The following is a 21474-nucleotide window of genomic DNA, read 5'->3' as shown; positions in this document are numbered from 1 at the left end:
CCAACTACGATGGAATTGGACCAACCTTGACACAGAATCCCATGACCAATAGAAAATACTGTAAGGGTCTGGTGAGCATTCACTGGACCAAATTTGGCACAGATTTGGCACAGATACCTGATATGCCCAAATTCGAATACTGGTGGTGTTGAGGGGGATTGAATTTGTAATTTGGAAGTTATACATGCTGGGATTTATAGTTCACCTACAATCAAAGAGCACTCTAAATTCCACCAAGGATGGAATTGAACCAAACTTGGCACACAGAATTCCCATGAGCAACAGAAAATACTAGGTTTGGTGGGCACTGACCTTGAGATTGGGAGTTGTAGTTCACCTATAACCAGAGACCATTGTGGACTCAAACAATGATAGATCTGGACCAAACTTGGCACAAATACTCAATATGCCCAAATGTGAACACTGGTGCAGTTTGGGGAAAATAGACCTTGACACGCTGCCATGTGCTGAGGTCTCCTGCTCTCCCTTCCTCGCTTGGACTCTCAGAAACTGGCCTTCCTTTGGCTGAGAGCCCAACTGAGAAGATTCACCATCTGTTTCCAAAAAGAAAGAGGACAGGTGAGAGATCTTCAGCTTTCTCTGCCAAAGGGGTTCCTAAGACCATCAGCTTTGGTGACCCCTTTGACACCCCCCCTTGCAACCCCCCCCCCCCAGGGGTCCCAACCCCCAGGTTGAGAAATGCTGCCATAAAGGAAGACACAATCCAAGCCCTCCCAACGGATAGCCATCCAGCCTCTGATTCATCGTATTTAAACATGGTTCCCTTCTCTCAAACTTCTCTTCTCCAGACTAAACATACCCAGCTCCGCCATGCATTGATCTCCATCCAAATTCACTTTGATGGGGATCCATGCTTGTACCATTACGTTTGCTCATGCCAACATTGAATCGCTTTCTTCTTTTCTCCCCATCCCATGGCATTTGCAAAGGGAGGAACGTGCTCTTCATGCGTGTGCATCTCCAAATTGCTCCAAGGTCAGGGCTGCATGGATAGGCGTGGGTGCATGTGCATTAGATATATAGATTACTCCATTCATAATAATGGCACTAAACCTAGATGACAATGCCGGATCACACAAAGCACGTTTGCACCCGACGGGGAAGGATAAACTTATGACTCGGCAACAGAAATTAACCTTTTGAGAGCGATGGCAGTCTATGCTCCTTTCCATTTTGTAAACAACAGGGATCAAACTGAACAGAACAGTCAGTATCTTTACGGCCCAGACATTGGAAAATATCCAGGACTGGTCTTGTTTTGGAGATTTATGGCACGTATTATGAGAGAAGGAGAAGAAATATAAAACCTTTCCCAAAGGGTTTGGTCTGAAGATAATGGTGGACCATACAAGATTCATATTGGCCACTGATGAAGATCACTCACCAAAACACATCTCACTATCTTGTGAGGTGCTTTGAGATATTATTGTTAGTAGTAATAAGTATTACTACTACTAATAATAATTAGTATATTTACTTTTTTTGTCATGTCAGGAGGGACTTGAGAAACTGCAAGTCGCTTCTGGCGTGAGAGAATTGGCCGTCTGCAAGGACGTTGCCCAGGGAACGCCCAGATGATTTGATGTTTTTATCATCCTTGTGGTAGGCTTCTCTTATGCCCCCATATGAGGAGCTGGAGCTGATAGAGGGAGCTCATCCGCCTCTCCCCGGATTCGAACCTGCGACCTGTCGGTCTTCAGCCTGCTGGCACAGGGGTTTAACCCACTGCGCCACCAGGGGCTCCTATTTACTAATTGATCTATCATTTTAGTATTATTGATACTCGTAAGTACCATCTGTCAGAAGTGTGTGTGTGTGTGTGTCAACTGTAAAATAAGATGCATGAAGCTGATTGGTTGGGCTTTCCCAGGGAGCAGGCTGAGCCTGGGACTTTTGATTACTGTTACATTTTTGTTCAGGCTTGAGCTATGCGCGTGCACAGAGAGAGAGAAAGAGAAAAGGAGAGAGATCAAGTTTGGAGTGTGCTCTTGTTTACTGAGCTGCTGAAGGCTTTGATTCACATGGACAAAGAAAGACAATTTTCAATGTCTCATAAAAGGACATTATGTGAGTTGATGCAACTGATCACATTGCACCTATGTTGTCCTGAACTACGAAAAGTAAACTACTTATTCTTTACTGTTCACCTGTGTGGCATATTTTCTTTCTCTGGCAAGGCAGTGTGTGGGCTGATCAAATACAAACTACTCATGGTTTATTTTACATTACATCACAAGAAGGGTTTGGATAGTGGCATCCTGCCTAGTAGAAGGGGTTGGGCCTCTTCCATCTGAACATGAGGAAGAACTTCCTGGCTGTGAGACCCGTTCAGCAGTGGAACTCTCTGCCCCAGAGTGTGGTGGAGGCTCCTTCTTTAAACAGAGGCTGGATGGCCATCTGTCAGGGGTGATTTGAATGCAATATTTCTGCTTCTTGGCAGGGGGTTGGACTGGATGGCCCATGAGGTCTCTTCCAACTCTTTGATTCTATGTGATACTTCCAACTCTGTTGTTGTTGTTGTTGTTGTTGTTGTTGTTGTTATTTAGAGGCTGGATGGCCATCTGTCAGGGATCACAGTGCTCTCTGGATGTAGGTGAACTACAACTCCCCCAAATCAAAGTGAATTTCCCCCAAAGACTGCCAGTTTGTTTTTTGTTGTTTTTGTTTTGCTGGACATGGGGGCTCTGTGTGTCAAATTTGGTCCAATCCATCTTTGGTGGAGTTCAGAGTGTTCATTGATTGCAGGTGAACTATAAATCTCAGTACCTACAACTCCAAAATGTCCAGGCCAATTCACCTCAAAACCCACCAGTATTCAAATTTGGGCATATCGAGTATGCATGCCAAGCTTGCTCCAGATCCATCATTGTTTGGGTTCATAGTGTGCTCTGGTTGTAGGTGAACTACAACTCCTATAAATCCCCCCAAAGACCTCCAGTATGTTTTCTTGGTCATGGGGTTTCTGTGTGCCAAGTTAGTTCCAGGTCCATCGTTGGTGGAGTTCAGAGTGCTCTTAAATTGTAGGTGAACTATACATCCCAGTCCCTACAACTCTTATAAATCATGAATTCTCCCCAAACCTCTCTCGTATGTTCAGTTGCTGATCAATTCCTCTGTTTGCTGTGTGCCATAGGAAAAAAATAGGAAAGGTTTAAGGGAGAAACAGTGGGTGGGGTCATGCAAATTCCATGGAGAGAGTAAGAAACACTGGGGTGCCTGTGGTGGAGGAAACACATAATATCTAGAATGAAATTGTCCCCGTGTGAAAGCCTTCACTTGAGTGGTGGGCAGTATGGTGTTTGTGGAGGACATTGACAGGACTTTTAGATATGTTTACGGTACTCACTGTAACCTGCAATGTCATTGGAGGGAGGGCCATTGGTGTCTCCTGAGTGGTGGACATTATAGCTGTTTGTGGAGGCAGGAGCTTGTCTGTGAAAGTGGACATTCCAGCCCCACATACATATATATGTATTCATTTTTATTATGTGTATAGATTATTATTATTATTATTATTATTATTATTATGGAGAGGTGGAATTTTTTTTGTCATGTCAGGAGCGACTTGAGAAACTGCAAGTCACTTCTGTTGTGAGAGAATTGGCTGTCTGCAAGGACGTTGCCCAGGGGATGCCCGGATGATTTGATGTTGTTATGATCCTTGTTGGAGGCTTCTCTCATGTCCCCGCATGAGGAGCTGGAGCTGATAGAGGGAGCTCATCTGCCTCTCCCCGGATTCGAACCTGCGACCTGTCGGTCTTCAGTCCTGCCAGCACAGGGGTTTAACCCACTGTGCCACCGGGGGCTCCACCAGAGAGGTGGAATGGCCATCTGTCAGGAGGGCTTGGATGGTGTCTTCCTGCCTGGCAGAAGAGGGTTGGACTGGATGGCCCTTGGAGTGTCTTCCAACTCTAGGATTCTAGTAGTAGAATTGGTATTAGCATTATTAAGCAGAGGCTGAATGGCCATCTGGCACGGCTTAAGGCATGGCTGTTAAAGTGGTACCAAACTGCATTAATTCCATAGTGTAGATGCACCCTTGCTCATAATTGGGGAGAGGGGGGAGTAGCCAAAGTCCATCCATCCTCACCTTGGCCTTGTCCCCCTACAGATTGCAGTGTTGTAGAGATGCAGCATAACCTTGTTATCCAATAATAATGCAATGTTTTCCTTCCAGCTTTGGAGACGAAAGTCTTTCTAGGAATCGTTGGGCCAAAGGCTGTACAAGGGACTTTGTGCTCATGTTCCATTTAATGTGGTTCTGCAGATAACGCCAGGTCTGTGTTGCTTTGCCCCACCGCTTAAATAATACAATAGCCCTGTCTTCCCCAAGGCTTCCAATCCGAGCAGAGAGAAAGCGAAAAACAGAATCAATTGCCAACACAATGAGATTTCTGATCCTAAGTTGGGATAGCAAGCGGTCAGCGGCGCTCTCCAAAGGACTGGCAAATGCAACCCGAAAATGGTTTGAAGCTGTAAAACCTTTTGAAGTACAGGAGTACATAACAAAGCCTCTGGAAAAGAGTCTCCTTTTTACAAAGAATAACTCTGTGTCCACTTGGCAACACAATTCAAGGAGATAAACAAAATGGTATTATTATTATTATTAAGCAGTGGCTGAATGGCCATCTGTTGGGAGGGCTTGGGTGGTGTCTTCCTTCTTGGCAGAAAGGGGTTGGACTGGATGATCTTTGGGGGCCTCTTCCAACTCTAGAATCCTATGGTTCTTCTTCTTCTATTATTATTATTATTATTATTATTATTATTATTATTGTCGGAGGCTTTCATGGCCCGGAATCACTGGGTTGTTGTAGGTTTTTTCAGGCTATATGGCCATGGTCTAGAGGCATTCTCTCCTGACGTTTCGCCTGCATCTATGGCAAACATCCTCAGAGGTAGTGAGTGACCTCACTACCTCATTTGATCTACTCACTACCTCTGAGGATGCTTGCCATAGATGCAGGCGAAACATCAGGAGAGAATGCTTCTAGACCATGGCCATATAGCCCGAAAAAACCTACAATAACCTATTATTATTATTATTATTATTATTATTATTATTATTATTATTAAGGAGTGGCTGGATGACCATCAGTCAGGTTGGTTTGCATGGTGTCTCGCTTTCTGGCAGAAAGGGGTTGGACTGGATGATCTTTGGGGGTCTCTACCAACTCTAGGATTCAATATGTACTAAACCCCAAAGCATATGGCTCTAGTCCATTTTTCTTGCCACATTCCACGGGTGGGTTTCCTTGAATAGAGAGGTATTGCTGGGGAATGTTTTGCAACCCAAGGACATGTGGCCTGTTTTGCAAGGGATGCCTCTTCTGCTCCCGAAGGCACATGAGGGAGCCACATGTCTGATTGGCAAATGCCTTGGACTCCGGGAGGTACAGAGAATCAATTCCTTTTCGAGGTAGTCCTTGTGCAAAAAAAAATCAATGTGCATCAGTCTGGTTGTGTGGGCCGGTAACGTGTTGCCGAGCTATGTGAACACCAGTGGGGAAAAAACGTACAGTGCCACATTTAGTAAAGGAAATTTTAAGTCCATTAAGTCCAGTTGTGTCCGACTCTGGGAGTTGGTGCTCATGTCCATTGCTAAGCCTAAGAGCCGGCATTGTCTGTAGACACCTCCTAGGTTATGTGGCCAGCATGACTGCATGGAGCGCCGTTACCTTCCCTATTGATCTACTCAAATTTGCATGTTTTTGAACTGCTAGGTTGGCAGAAGCTGGGGCTGACAGCGGGAGCTCACGCCGCTCCCCGGATTCGAACCTGCGACCTTTTAGTCAGCAAGTTCAACAACTCAGCAGTTTAACCTACTGCGCCACCAAGGGAACACTTAGGTAAGTGGGTTAAACTACTGAGCTGCTGAAATTGGTGACTGAAAGGTCGCAGGTTCGAATCCGGGGAGCGGCGTGAGATCCCCGGATTCGAGCAGCTTTGCTATGGGATGGGTGGCTAGAAATCAGTCCATGCAAAAAAGGGATCCCAGAGAGTCCATGCATCCTCACCTTGGCCTTGTCCCTCTACAAATCGCAGTGTTGTCGAGATGCAACATAACCTTGTTATCCAAGTCTTGGTAGACCATAAACTGAGTATGAGTCGAGAGTGTGATGCAGCAGCGGAAAAGGCCAATGTGATTATAGGCTAGACCAGTTAAAGTTGCTTCTGGTTGCTTCTGGATCGAGAGAATCAGCCGTCTACGAAGACATTGCCCAGGGGACGCCCGGGTGTCTTGCAATCCTGCGAGGAGGCTTCTCTCATGTCCCCCATGTCATGTGTCTTTCACCTTAAGAACAGACAAGCAGCCCGAGCTCTGAGGATTACCTGGGAAGGAATCCAACTGGAGAATTGCAGGACACCCAAATACCTGGGAGTCACTCTGGACCGTTCTCTGACCTACAACAAGCACTGCCTGAATATCAAGCAAAAAGTGGGTGCTAGAAACAATATCATACAAAAGCTGACTGGCACAACCTGGGGATCACAACCAGACACAGTGAAGACATCTGCCCTTGCGCTGTGCTACTCTGCTGCTGAGTATGCATGCCCAGTGTGGAACACATCTCACCACACTAAAACAGTGGATGTGGCTCTTAATGAGACATGCCGCATTATCACAGGGTGTCTGTGCCCTACACCACTGGAGAAATTACACTGCTTAGCCGGTATTGCACCACCTGACATCTGCCGGGAAGTAGCAGCCAATAGTGAAAGGACCAAGGCAGAGACATCTCTAGCTCATCCCCTGTTTGGGTATCAGCCAACTTAAATCAAGACATAGTTTTCTTAGAACTACAGAGACACTCTCTGGAACACCTCAGCAAGCGAGAGTCCAAAAGTGGCAGGCTCAAACCCAGCACCTCAATCCATGGGTGATACCAGATGAGAGACTCCCTCCTGGGCACACAGAAGACTGGGCGAATTGGAAGGCGCTGAACAGACTGCGCTCTGGCACCACGAGATGCAGAGCCAACCTCAAGAAATGGGGCTACAAAGTGGAATCCATGACATGCGAGTGCGGAGAAGAGCAAACCACTGACCACCTGCTGCAATGCAACCTGAGTCCTGCGACATGCACAATGGGGGACCTTCTTGCGGCAACACCAGAGGCACTCCCAAGTGGCCAGATACTGGTCAAAGGACATTTAATCAACTACCAAGTATGCAAAATTTGTGCTTTTTTTCTCTCTGTTTGTTTCGTTCTGTTAGAAATGTAATACAATGTTCTGGTTGCGGATGACACGATAAATAAATAAATAAGTCCATGCAAAAAGGGATCCCAGAGAGTCCATCCATCCTCACCTTGGCCTTGTCCCTCTACAAATCGCAGTGTTGTAGACATGCAACATAACCTTGTTATCCAAGTCTTGGTAGACCATAAACTGAGTATGAGTCGAGAGTGTGATGCAGCAGCAGAAAAGGCCAATGTGATTATAGGTTATACCAGTTAAAGTCTAGTCTAGATGAAAGGAAATAATACAATCGACAAGTGACCTCTCGCTTAGAAACAGATCATGTGAAAAGGGATGTAGGAGTATTAGTAAACTGCAATCTGAACTGAGTCAAGAGTGTGATGCGGCAGCTAAAAAGGCCAATATGATTCTAGATTGCATTAATGTGTTGATAGAATCATAGAATCAAAGAGTTGGAAGAGACCTCATGGGCCAAGAAGCAGGAATATTGCATTCAAATCACCCCTGACAAATGGCCATCCAGCCTCTGCTTAAAAGCTTCCAAAGAAGGAGCCTCCACCACACTCCGGGGCAGAGAGTTCCACTGCTGAACGGCTCTCACAGTCAGGAAGTTCTTCCTAATGTTCAGATGGAATCTCCTCTCTTGTAGTTCGAAGCCATTGTTCTGCATCCTAGTCTCCAAGGAAGCAGAAAACAAGCTTGCTCCCTCCTCCCTGTGGCTTCCTCTCACATATTTATACATGGCTATCATATCTCCTCTCTGCCGTCTCTTCTTCAGGCTAAACATGCCCAGTTCCCTGAGCCGCTCCTCATAGGGCTTGTTCTCCAGACCCTTGATCATTTTAGTCGCCCTCCTCTGGACACATTCCAGCTTGTCAATATCTCTCTTGAATTGTGGTGCCCAGAATTTGACACAATATTCCAGATGTGGTCTAACCAAAGCGGAATAGAGGGGTAGCATTATTTCCTTAGATCTAGACACTATGCTCCTCTTGATGCAGGCCAAAATCCCATTGGCTTTTTTTTGCCGCCACATCACATTGTTGGCTCATGTTTAACTTGTTGTCCACGAGGACTCCAAGATCTTTTTCACACGTACTGCTCTTGAGCCAGGCGTCACCCATTCTGTATCTTTGCATTTCGTTTTTCCTGCCAAAGTGGAGTATCTTGCATTTGTCACTGTTGAACTTCATTTTGTTAGTTTTGGCCCATCTCTCTAATCTGTCCAGATCATTTTGAATTCTGCTCCTGTCCTCTGGACTATTGGCTCTCCCTCCCAATTTGGTCCCGTCTGCAAACTTGATGATCCTGCCTTCTAGCCCTTCATCTAAGTCATTAATAAAGATGTTGAACAGGACCGGGCCCAGGACGGAACCCTGCGGCACTCCACTTGTCACTTCTTTCCAAGAGCGAAGTCCTAATCCCACTCTATTCTGTGATGGTCGGACTTTTGCTGCAAAGGGTCCCAAATGAGATGGGGCCATATAAGGACCTAGACAGGTGGCTCCGTATTTGGCACAGCGCCTTCTGTTTGCGGTAAGCCGGAGATAAAAATGGAACGGCGCAAAATAGAAGCAGGCGCCAGGTTTGTCGAAGTTAATGAAAATGCAGCAGGACGGACTTGGATGCAGGGGAAACCGTATCCCCGTCTCCCTGGAACAAACACTTAATATGAATGGAGCAAAGTAGGCATGAAGCGTGCCCTGTGGCCTTTGCAACTCATTAAACTGAAGAGGTTTTTGCAAAAAAGGGGGAGGGAAGAGGAGGTGGGGAGCAAGGGCCGTGCATATCATCAATGGGTAAGCCGTTGCACGTTTCGGATGCAAAACGCACATGCCGTTCGAAACTGTGAGCCCTTTTTGGGGGTTTCATCGTCAACCTTGCACTTGCAGAAAGCTCATAGTCATCAGGGTACACTTGGGTCAACAAACCGTGCATCTACACTGTAGAATTAATCCATTGTGGCACCACTTTTACTGAGGTGATCCCTCATAGCCCAAGGATGATGGTCCTCCAAGTCAGGTGTCTTGGCAGTGGGTCTATTCTTGATCCGTATGTTCTCCTGCAGTGGAGACATCGGTTTCCAGGTGGAAGGCAGTCCCAATCAGGATTGGCTTGATGCGCCTTCCTCTTGGCATGTTTTTCCCTTTCGTCTTCCATTTGTGCCGCTTCGAATTCTGCAGCACTGCTGGTCGCAGCTGACCTCCAGTAAGAGCGTTCAAAAGCCAAGGTTTCCCAGTTCTCAGTGTTTACGCCACAGTTTTTAAGGTTGACTTTAAGACCATCTTTAAATCTCTTTTCCTGTCCACCAACGTTACACTTCCCATTCTTGAGTTGGGAGTATACTAACTGCTTTGGGAGACAGGCATTCGGACAACGTGGCCAGTCCAGTGGAGTTGATGGCGAAGGAGCATCACGTGAATGCTGGTGGTCTTTGCTTCTTCCAGCACGCTGACATTTGTCCACCTGTCTTCCCAAAAGATTTGCAGGATTAGCTACCATGGCTCAAGGCTGTGGAGTCCTGGGATTTGTAGTTTACTAAAAGCACTCTCTGGCGGTATCTACAGTATAGAAAGAATGCAGTTTGGCACCACTTTGCTTGCCATGGCTCAAGGAATCATGGGAGTTGTAGCTTTACAAGCATTTTGTCTTCTCAGCCGAAGGGAGCCAGTGCCTCACCAAACTACAACTCCCAGGATTGCATAGCATTGAGCCAGAGCAATCTAAAGTGTTATCAGACTACATAAAATCATAGCGTTGGAAAAGACCTCATGGGGCCATCCAGTCCAACCCCATTTTGCCAAGAAGCAGGAAAATCACATTCAAAGCACCCCCAACAGATGGCCATTCAGCCTCTGTTCAAAAGCCTCCAAAGAAGGAGCCACCATCACACTCCGGGGCAGAGAGTTCCACTGCTGAACAGATCTCACAGTCAGAAACTTCTTCCTGATGTTCAGATGGATTCTCCTTTCTTATAGTTTGAAGCCATTGTTCTGCATCCTAGTCTCCAGGGAAGCAGAAAACAACTCGCTCCCTCCTCCCTATGACTTCTCTCACATATTTATACATAGCTATCATGTCTCCTCTCAGCCTTCTCTTCTTCAAGCTTAACATGCCCTGCTCTTTAAGCCGCTCCTCCTAGGGCTTGTTCTCCAGACCCTTGATCATTTGAGTCGCCCTCCTCTGGACACGTTCCAGCTTGTCAATATCTCTCTTCAGTTGAGGTGCCCAGAATTGGACACGTTTCGCCTGCATTTAGGGCAGGCATTGTCAGAGGTTGTGAGGTGCAGGTGAAAGGTCAGGAGAGAATACTTCTGGAACATGGCCATACAGCCCAGAAAACTTACAGCAACTCAGTGATTCTGACCATTTTATTTATTTATCATGTCAGGGGCAACCAGACAATTGTATTACAATTCTAACATAACAAAACAAACAGACAGACAGACAGACAAAACACAAAATTTGCAAGCTTGGTAGTTGATTAAATGTCCTTTGATCAGTATCTGGCCACTTGGAGTGCCTCTGGTGTTGCCGCAAGGAGGTCCTCCATTGTGCATGTGGCAGGGCTCAGGTTGCACTGCAGCAGGTGGTCTGTGGTTTGCTCTTCTCCACACTCGCATATCGTGGATTCCAGAGCGCAGTCTGTTCAGCGCCTTTCAAGTTGCCCAGTTTTCTGTGTTCCCAGGGAGGAGTCTCTCATTTGGTATCAGCCATTGGTTGAGGTTCTGGGTTTGAGCCTGCCACTTTTGGTCTCTCGCTTGCTGAGGTGTTCCAGCGAGATTCTGACCATGAAAACTTCAACAATACATTAATGTAGTGGTTTGCTCTTCTCCACACTCGCATGTTGTGGATTCCACTTTGTAGCCCATTTCTGACGGTTGGCTCTGCATCTCGTGGTGCCAGAGCACAGTCTGTTCAGCGCCTTCCAAGTCGCCCACCACTGGGACCACCTTGACTGTGCCCAGGGGGGAGTCTCTCATTTAGTATCAGCCATGGATTGAGGTTCTGGGTTTGAGCCTGCCACTTTTGGACTCTCGCTTGCTGAGAGATTCTGCGAGATTCTGACCATGAAAGACTTCAACAATACATTAATGTAGTGCTGTGATACTCCTTGCACTTATATGGCTCAAGGCTATGGAATCCTGGAAGTTGTAGTTTGACAAGGCCTGCCGCCTTCTCTGACAATGCAAGGGTGCAAACTACAACTCCCAAGATCCAATACCTTTGAGCTACAGTGATGAAAGCGGTGTGAAACTGCATTGTCGCTGCACCCTTGAAGACATAATACCAGGATCTATCCACTTAGTTGTATTCAGGTTCGCAGGGGGAAAAAACCGTGTGTGATCAGCATGCAAGTGGCATCCATTGCTCCGTGCGAAAGGCATCAATAACAGCTTGTTGATTGCCTGCCTTCCCGTTCGCTCCATGACTCAGGTTCAAATCCTGGCGTCATTCAATAAAGTATCTGCGACTCATGCCTTCACCCCCAGACCCTTTTTTTTTTTTTGCCGCAGCTCCCATTATAGCAGCCGGCTGACGCATTTTCCGCCGAAGGTTGTTTTTAGCGTTTGCCTTCCTCCCAAATTGAATTTACTATACTGCAAGCTATTTATATCAAAGAAGAAATAGTCAGGGAGAGGCGTCGGTGGGTTGGCAAAAAGCACACACGGGCGAAACGCGTTCTGGGTTGTGTTATCCGTGGAGTACGATCCATCTCTATTTATTGCCGCTCCGTTGTGCCTTTCTTTGACGTTGTGTTGAAATGGCAATTTTCGGATGCCCTGTATCAAACACGAGAGTGATTTCACGCGCTCTGGAAATGATGCTTCGTCTTGTAGGTTGTCTCTTTTTATGATTTTTATATAGCCGTCGGGGGAGAAGGCGGCCACAAAAGCATTGATTGTAATCCTACGTCTCAGGATGGATATAAGAAATATGTTTTACTATTTCGAATTATGCCAGGCAAAAGCTTTTAGAAAAGATGTATATGCGAAAGTTGTATTACAGCACAAGCTGAATCTGGGCAACAGGGTGACGCAGCAGCTAACAAGGCCAATACGATTCCAGGCTGCATCAATAGAGGGATAGTGTCCAAAACTGGCATGAGCAAACTTGGGCCCTCCAGGTGTTTTGGACTTCAACTCCCACAATTCCTAACAGCCGGTAGGCTGTTAGGAATTGTGGGAGTTGAAGTCCAAAACACCTGGAGGGCCCAAGTTTGCCTATGTCTTCTCTATATGGAATGTACAAGTTTGATCTAGTTTTTAAGCAGAGATGGGTGGCCATCTGTCAGGAGGGCTTTAATTGTGTCTCCCTAAATCACAGAAGGGTGTCAGCCTAGATTGTCTTTGGGAGTCCCTTCCAACTCTATGTCTGAAGGGGAGGAAGGGCACCATCTCCCAGTCTGGCGCAAACCGTTCCTGGCAGGAAGGGGTTGGACTGGATGATCTTTGGGGGTCTCTGGCACAAGCCAGTCAAGGTGGTCCCAGTGGTGATCGGCACACTGGGTGCAGGGCCTAAGGACCTTGGCCTGCACTTAAAAACAATTTGCTCTGACAAAATTACCATCTGTCAGCTGCAAAAGGCCACCCCACTCGGATCCGCATTGTTCACCGATACATCACACAGTCCTAAACAATTGAGAAGTGTCCAATGTGTGATCCAATACAACAGCCAGCAGAGTGATCTTGTTTACTGTGTACTTACTTACTTAGGCGATCCCTCGTAGCTTGAGAATGATTGTCTTCCTGATGTGGTGTCTTGGTGGTGGCTCCGTAGGTGGCTGTGAAGCCCTGTTCTTGATCCGCATGTTCTCCTGCAATGAGGACATCAATTTCAAGATGTCCTGGTCAGGGTTGGCTTGACGTGCCTTTCTCTTGGCACGTTTCTCCCTTTTGCCCTCCATTTGTGCCTCTTTGAATTCTGCAGCACTGCTGGTCACAGCTGACCTCCGGATAGAGCTCTCAAGGGCCAGGGCTTCCCAGTTCTCAGGGTCTATGCCACAGTTTTTGAGGTTAGCCCATCTTTAAATCTCTTCTCCTGTCTGTGATTCTAATAATAATAATAATAATAATAATAATATCTTCTGGCTGTTGTATTTATTATTATTATTATTATTATTATTATTATTATTATTATGTTGCTGTGAGTTTTCCGGACTGCATGGCCATGTTTCCAGAAGCATTCTCACCTGACATTTCACCCAGGAAGCAGTCAGGCTTTGAAGCAAATCAAGCTGGCCAATTGCAACATTCACACCTGCCTCAAGCAGACAAGAGTTTTTTCTCCTACCCTGGACATTATTTCAGATATATAAACCTCAGTTGCCTAGTTTCCAACAGAACTCGCAGCCTCTGAGGATGCCAGTGTAGATGTGGGTGAAACGTCAGGAGAGAATGCTTCTGGATACATTGCCATACAGCCCGGAAAACTCAGAGCAATCCCGTGACTCCGGCCATGAAAGCCTTCAACAACATGTTGTTGTTGTTGTTGTTGTTGTTGTTGTTGTGTTTCTGTAAGTTTTCTGGGCTGCATGGCCATATTTCCAGAAGTATTCTCTCCTGATGTTTTGTCCAGGAAGCAGGCAGGCTTTGAAGCTGCAAGGCCATTCAATGCTAAACAAGGTGGCCAATTACAACATTCACACTCAAACTGATAAGAGTTCTTTCTCCCACCTTGGACATTATTCCACAGATATATAAACCCCATTTGCCTAGTTTCCAACACAAGCTCTGAGGATGCCAGCCATAGATGTGGGAGAAACGTCAGGAGAGAATGCTTCTGGAACAATCCTGTGACTCTGGCCATGAATGCCGTATTATTATTATTATTATTATTATTATTATTATTATTATTATATCCCTTTTTGTTGCCCTTTTTAGATGGCCAGATGGGAGCACAGGACTCGGTCGCTGACTCGCCTCTTCCGGTCTCCTTATGTGGCTTGCTACTGTTTGGGAGCCATCATCTTACTCCTCAATTTCCTACGGAGTCACTGGTAAGTTTTGAGGGTGTTGGAGGGTGCATCTACACTGTCACATTAATGCATTTGCACCACTTTAACTTCAGCAGCTCAATGCTGTGCAATCACAGGAGGAGCAATTTTAGAAGGTCTCGAGCCTACTCTGCTCAAGAGTGCTTGTACCTTGCCAAACTACAGTACCCAAGGTTCTGTCACATTGAGACATAATAATTAAAGTGGTGTCAAATTGCATCAATTTGATAGAGTAGACATGCCCTTAAGATAGTGGTTCTCAACCTTCTTAAAGCTGCAAGATCCTTAGTACAGTTCCTCATGTTGTGGTGACCCCCAACCATAACATTATTTTCGTTGCTACTTCATTTTGCTACCATTATGAATCGTAATGTGAATCCTCTGATATGCAGGATGTATTTTCATTCACTGGACCAAATTTGACACAAATACCCAATACACCCAAATTTGAATACTGGTGGGGTTGAGTATGTCATTTGCTGGGATTTATAGTTCACCTACAATCAAAGAACATTCCGAACTCCACCAACGATGGGACACAGAACTCCCATGACCAACAGAAAATACCGGAAGGGTTTGGTAGGCATTGGCCTTGAGACTGGGAGTTGTAGTTCACCTACATCCAGAGAGCACTGTGGACTCAAACAATGATGGAATTGAACCAAACTTGGCACACATAACTCCCACGACCAACAGAAAATACTGGAAGGGTTTGGTGGGCATTGGCCTTGAGACTGGGAGTTGTAGTTCACCTACATCCAGAGAGCACTGTGGACTCAAACAATGATGGATCAGGACCAAGCTTGGCACAAATACTCAATATGCCCAAATGTGAACACTGGTGGAGTTTGCGGAAAATAGACCTTGACATTTGGGAATACTGATTGAGTTTTGGGAAATAGACCTTGACATTAGGGAATTGTAGTTGCTGGGATTTATAGTTCAGCTTCAATCAGAGTGCATTCTGAACTCCACCAACGATGGAATTGAACCAAACTTGGCATACAAAACTCCCATGACCAACAGAAAATACTGGAAGGGTTTGGTGGGTATTGGCCTTGAGACTGGGAGTTGTAGTTCACCTACATCCAGAGAGCACTGTGGTCTCAAACAATGATGGATCTGAACCACACTTGGCATGAATACTTAATATGCCCAAATGTGAACACTGCTGGAGTTTGAGGATAATAGGCCTTGACATTTGGGACTTGAAGTTGCTGGGATTTATAGTTCACCTACACTCAAAGAGCCCCTTAAAACCCACAAATGATAGAATTGGGCCAAACCTCCCACACAGAACCCGCATGACCAACAGAAAGTACTGTTTTCTAATGGTCTTTGGTGATTCCTCTGACACCTTGCAACCCCCCCCCCCCCCAGGGTCCCAACCCCCAGATTGAGAAATTCTGCCTTAAGAGCTGAGGAGAGCAAAGAGCTCCCCAAATGCCTTGCAGAGGCCCCTGCAAGCTCACCTTCCCTGCCTTGGATTACCTTCGCTGCGCCGGGAACATCTAAGGACACATTACCATAATGTACAGTACATCACTCCCAAGGGATTACTAGCGCATCGAGGAGGAGGAGGGAAGCGAAACCTTTATGTCATATCAAAGATAAGAGAGTCAAAGCAACCTGCCTGCAAGAAAAACACAACAGAGGTAATGCTGGAGGAAAAAGGAAAAACAGAACGCCGAGACCCCTTTCATCCCTAAAAGCATGAAGGACTACCTCACAAGGATGTCGCTCTCTAATGGAGTGATAATGAACTCGTCTCGCTGTCCATCAGAGGCTTCAGAAAAGATTTTATTTATTTACTTATTTACAATATTTACAGTCCACCTTTCTCATCCCGAAGAGGACTCAGGGCTGATCACGGAACACATATACGGCAAACATTCAATGCTGTTATAAGCTGACAAGGTTCAGAAGGTTCTTTGATAAGGTGCACTATAAATCCCAGCAACTACAACTCTCAAATGCCCCAACTCCACCAGTGGTCACATTTGGGCATATTGAGTATTTGTGCCAAGTTTGGTCCAGATCCATCACTGTTTGAGTCCACAGTGCTCTCTGGATGTAGTTGAACTACATCTCCAAAACTCAAGGTCAATGCCCACCAAACCCTTCCACTTTTTTCTGTTGGTCATGGGAGTTCTGCATGCCAAGATTAGTTCAATTCCATCATTGGTGGAGTTCAGAATGCTTTTTGATTGTAGGTGCACTATAAATCCCAGCAACTACATCTCCCAAATGTCAAGGTCTATTTTCCCCAAACTTCATCAGTGTTCACATTTGGGCATATTGAGTATTCGTGCCTAGTTTTGTCCAGATCCATCATTGTTTGAGTGCACGATCCTTTCTGGATGTAAGTGAACTGCAACTCCCAAACTCAAGGTCAATGCTCACCAAACCCTTCCAGTTTTTTCTGTTGGTCATGGGAGTTCTGTGTGCCAAGTTTGGCCCAATTCTATCATTGGTGGGGTTCAGAATGCTTTTTGATTGTAGGTGAACTAGAAATCCCAGCAACTGCAACTCAGAAATGTCAAGGTCTATTTTCCCTAAACTCTACCAGTGCTCACATTTTGCATATTGAGTAGTCATGCCAAGTTTGGTCCATATCCATCACTGTTTGAGACCACAGTGCTCACTGGATGTAGGTGAACTACAACTCCCAGTCTCAAGGCCAATGCCCACCAAACCCTTCCAGTATTTTCTCTTGGTCATGGGAGTTCTGTGTGCCAAGTTTGGTTCAATTCCATCATGGATGGAGTTCAGATAGCTTTTTTATTGTAGGTTAACTATACATCCCAGCAACTACAACTCCCAGTGAGAAAATCAATCCCCATCAACCTCACCAGTATTCAGATTTGGACATATTGGGTATTTGTGCCAAATTTGGTCCAGTGAATGAAAATACTTCCTGCATATCAGATATTTACATTATGATAATGTGATGGTTGGGTGTCACCACAACATGAGGAACCATATTAAGGGGTCGTGGCATTAGGAAGGTTCAGAACCACTACTCTAATACGTCCCAAGGTGAAACTCTCTCTTTCTCGAAGTGGATCTGGGTTCAAAGCCTAATTGCCCTGATTCCTGGATTACGGGAGCCTTGAGTCAGTTTTCCTCCGAAACAACAGGAGCGACTACACCCACCGCTGCTTCCTTTTTGTTATTATGGCGACGATTATTCAAAGTGCTCGTGGTGCGTTTTTCCTGGAACCTGTGTAGTAAAAGGTTGCAAATGGGTCGGAATTGATTCCCAAAGTAATTGCCAGCTCAGCCTTTGCTTGACTTATGTAATAGCGAGATAAGTGTGTTTGAGTTTTCACTGCCTTTGGCAAGCTCTGGTTTCTCCATCTCCAGCCTGTTTCCGGACTGAAACCAGTGGGGGGGGGGGGGGAATATATAGGGCCAGAATAGTAGCCCGCTGTCCATCTACAAGTCCCAGATTCCCATTGCATGGAGCCAAGGCAGTTAAAGTGACATGATAGCAACAGTCTTGGACAGCAATGGCTCCCAAAGTGACCCATTTAAGGTGGAATCCGGTGTCAAACAGGGGTGTGTTATTGCCCCAACTTTATTCTCCATCTTCTTCGCTATGATACTTCACCTTGTTTATGGGAAGCTTCCCACCGGAGTGGAAATCATCTATCAGACAGATGGCAAGCTATTCAACCTCAGCAGACTGAAAGCCAAAACCAAGGTTACAACAACATCTGTTATAGAACTCCAGTATGCTGATGACAACGTGGTCTGTGCGCATTCAGAAGAAGAACTACAAGCCACTCTAAACACCTTTGCAGAAGCATACGAGAAGCTCGGCCTGTCACTGAACATTGAAAAAACCAAAGTGCTGTTCCAGCAGACACCAGCCAACCCCTCTCCAATGCCAGTGATACAGCTTAATGGTGTAACATTAGAAAATGTTGATCATTTCCGCTACCTTGGCAGCCACCTCTCCACCAAAGTCAACATCAACGCCGAAATACAACACCGCCTGAGCTCTGCGAGTGCAGCATTTTTCCGAATGAAGCAGAGAGTGTTTGAGGACCGGGACATCCGTAGGGATACCAAGGTGCTTGTTTATAGAGCTATGGTCCTCCCAACCCTGCTATATGTCTGTGAGATGTGGACTGTCTACAGACGTCACATGCAACTCCTGAAACGATTCCATCAGCGCTGCCTCCGGAAAATCCTGCAAATCTCTTGGGAAGACAGGCGGACAAATGTCAGCGTGCTGGAAGAAGCAAAGACCACCAGCATTGAAGCGATGGTCCTCCGTCATCAACTCCGCTGGACCAGCCACGTTGTCCGGATACCTGACCACCGTCTCCCAAAGCAGTTGCTCTGCTCCGAACTCAAGAACAGAAAATGGAACGTTGGTGGACAGGAAAAGAGATTTAAAGATGGGCTCAAAGCCAACCTTAAAAACTCTGGCATAGACACCGAGAACTGGGAAGCCCTGGCCCTTGACCGCTCCAACTGGAGGTCAGCTGTGACCAGCAGTGTTACAGAATTTGAAGAGGCACGAATGGAGGGCGAAAGGGAGAAGCGTGCCAAGGGGAAGGCGTGTCAAGCCAACCCTGACCGAGATTGCCTTCCACCTGGAAACCAATGCCCTCACTGCGGAAGAAGATGCCGATCAAGAATAGGGCTCCACAGCCACATATGAACCCACAAAAATATTGGAAGACAATCCTCCTCGGAAAACGAGGGATCACCTAAGTAAGTGGTGCTAAACTGCAGTGTAGATGCACCCCTAGAGATCCAGCATTGCTGTTGTGAGCAACCCTTATGCTATCATCTGTAGCCGACTCTTTTGTATGCTTCGGAGAGGGTCAATGACACATCTTTGGGTGCCCTTTTGCACAAACGAAAGTAGCAGCCCAAAGGGAAAGGTGGGAGTCTTGAATGGCTCATCGTTGGAAGGTCGGGTTACGTCAGAGCAGCCCAGCCTGGCTTTTCTCTCCCTTCGCCTGTCTCTTTCCCCTTTTTAATTTTTTCTGACTCACCAAATGCTTTCCCAACTGAAATACAGCCACTCTTCGTCCTCCTCATCACTCCATCCAGAGAAAAGGCCGGCTGTGCATTTAGTTCTATAGCTAATTTACGTCATTGGCAGCTCTTTCCAAACTCTAGCTTGAGTGACGGGGGGGAAAGGACAACCTTGTCTGTCTTTTGATGCTTTCTGCTTTGTTCAGGAGGGATCTTTGGAGTATTGTGGTGCCTGAAAGCAATGGATAAGAGTAGGGTTTTTAATACATAGGTCTGGAAGGAGACTCCGACCATTGTCTGATCAGGCACATCAAATCACTCCCAACAAAAGATTCCCCCCAGGCACTTTCAAACCATTAAATGCTAATCAAGGTGGTCCGTTGAAACATTCACACCTAGCTGCAGCAGACAAAAGTCCTTTGTCTCACCCTGCTCATTCCACAGATATATAAACCCATTTTCCTACTTCCAACAGACCTCACTACCTCAGAGGATGCTTGCCATAGATGCAGGTGAAACGTCAGGAGAAAAATGCCTCTAGAACATGGCCATATAGCCCGGAAAAACCTACAACAACCCATTGTCTTATAGTTGCACAAGGCAAAGAGAGGCCAAGTTGGCTGTGCCAAGGAAGCATAATGGAAACAGCATCCCAGATTGCAGAATTGTGCAACTTTGTCTTTCGTTTGATGCATTCTGGCTTGTTTGGTAGTTATCTCCAATTGTTTTGTTGGATATGGTTGCATTTTCATCCATAGGTCTAAGCAAAGTGTGGAAGGAAACTCAGGCCATGATCCGACCAAGCAAAATCCTAAAGAGAATACCTGTTTAGAAATCTATAGATCCTCCAACATAATTTAGAGAGGATGCTTCCCTAGGAATCTTTCAGTCTTCCAATGCAACTCTAGAGAAGACATCTCTTTAGGAATCTCTAGGTCCTCCAGTGCAATACTACCAAGTCTCTAGGTCCTCCAGTGCAATTTTAGAGAAGGCACATCTTTAGGAATCTCTAGGTCCTCCAGTGCAATACTACCAAGTCTAGATTCTCCAGTGCAACTCTAGAGAAGACATCTCTTTAGGACTCTCTAGGTCCTTCAGTACAATGCTACCAAATCTCTAGGTCTCCAATGCAACTCAAGATATCTCTTTAGGAATCTCTAGGTCCTCCAGTGCAATACTACCAAGTCTCTAGGACCTAAAGGGCAGATCTTCTCTAGAGCTGCATTGGAGGACCTAGAGTCTAGGTCCTCCAATGCAACTCTAGAGAAGATATCTCTTTAGGAATTTCTAGGTCCTCCAATGCAAACCTAGAGAAGATATCTCTTTAGGACTCTCTAGGTCCTCCAGTACAATGCTACCAAATCTCTAGGTCTCCAATGCAGCTCTAGAGAAGATATCTCTTTAGGAATCTCTAGGTCCTCCAGTGCAATACTACCAAGTCTCTAGGTCCTCTAGTGCAATTCTAGAGAAGGCACGTCTTTAGGACTATCTAGGTCCTCCTGTGCAATACTACCAAGTTATAGGTCCTCCAATGCAAATCTAGAGAAGATATCTCTTTAGAAATCTCTAGGTCCTTCAGTGCAATACTACCAAGTCTCTGTCTCCTCCAGTGCAACTCTAGAGAAGATATCTCTTTAGGAATCTCTAGGTCCTCCAGTGCAATACTACCAAGACTCTAGGTCCTCTAGTACAGTTCTAGAGAAGGCACGTCTTTAGGAATATCTAGGTCCTCCTGTGCAATACTACCAAGTCTATAGGTCCTCCAATGCAACTCTAGAGAAGATATCTCTTTAGGAATCTCTAGGTCCTCCAGTGCAATACTACCAAGTCTCTACATCCTCCGAATCAACTCTAGAGAAGGCATGTCTTCAGGAATCTCTAGGTTCTCCAATGCAATGCAACTCTAGGGAGGATACCTCTCCAAGGAACTGTAGGTCATCTAATGCAAATGTAGAGAGGATGCCTCTCTAGAACTCTTTAGATCCTGCAGTGCAACTCTAGAGAGGATATCTTTCTAGAAATCATAGGTTTTCCAATGCAACTCTAGAGAGGATGCCTCCCTATGAGTCTCTAGGTCTTTCAATATAGCTCTAGAAGGGATACATCTTTAAGACTCTCTGGGTCTTCCAATTCAACTCTAGAGATGGTACCTCTCCAGGAGACTGGGTCGTTCAATGCAACTCTAGAGAGGATATCTTTCTAGAAATGTTTAAGTCCTCTAATGCAACTCTAGATACTCTTGAGGTCCTGCAATGTAAC

General features: G+C 45.9%; 1 protein-coding gene across 2 annotated transcripts in view; it reads left to right on the top strand.

The window, feature by feature from the left end:
* Positions 1-21474, top strand: part of LOC137094728 (phosphatidylethanolamine N-methyltransferase-like) — an 84242-nt gene that overhangs the window by 33034 nt on the left and 29734 nt on the right. For both annotated transcript variants that reach the window (XM_067462178.1, XM_067462177.1), the window contains exon 3: positions 14105-14220. In XM_067462178.1, the coding sequence (XP_067318279.1) occupies positions 14105-14220 (116 nt within the window). The remainder of the gene's footprint in view (positions 1-14104; positions 14221-21474) is intronic.

This window comes from Anolis sagrei, chromosome Y (assembly GCF_037176765.1).
Source record: "Anolis sagrei isolate rAnoSag1 chromosome Y, rAnoSag1.mat, whole genome shotgun sequence".
NCBI lineage: Eukaryota > Metazoa > Chordata > Lepidosauria > Squamata > Dactyloidae > Anolis > Anolis sagrei.
This window is presented reverse-complemented; position numbering and strand designations above follow the sequence as displayed.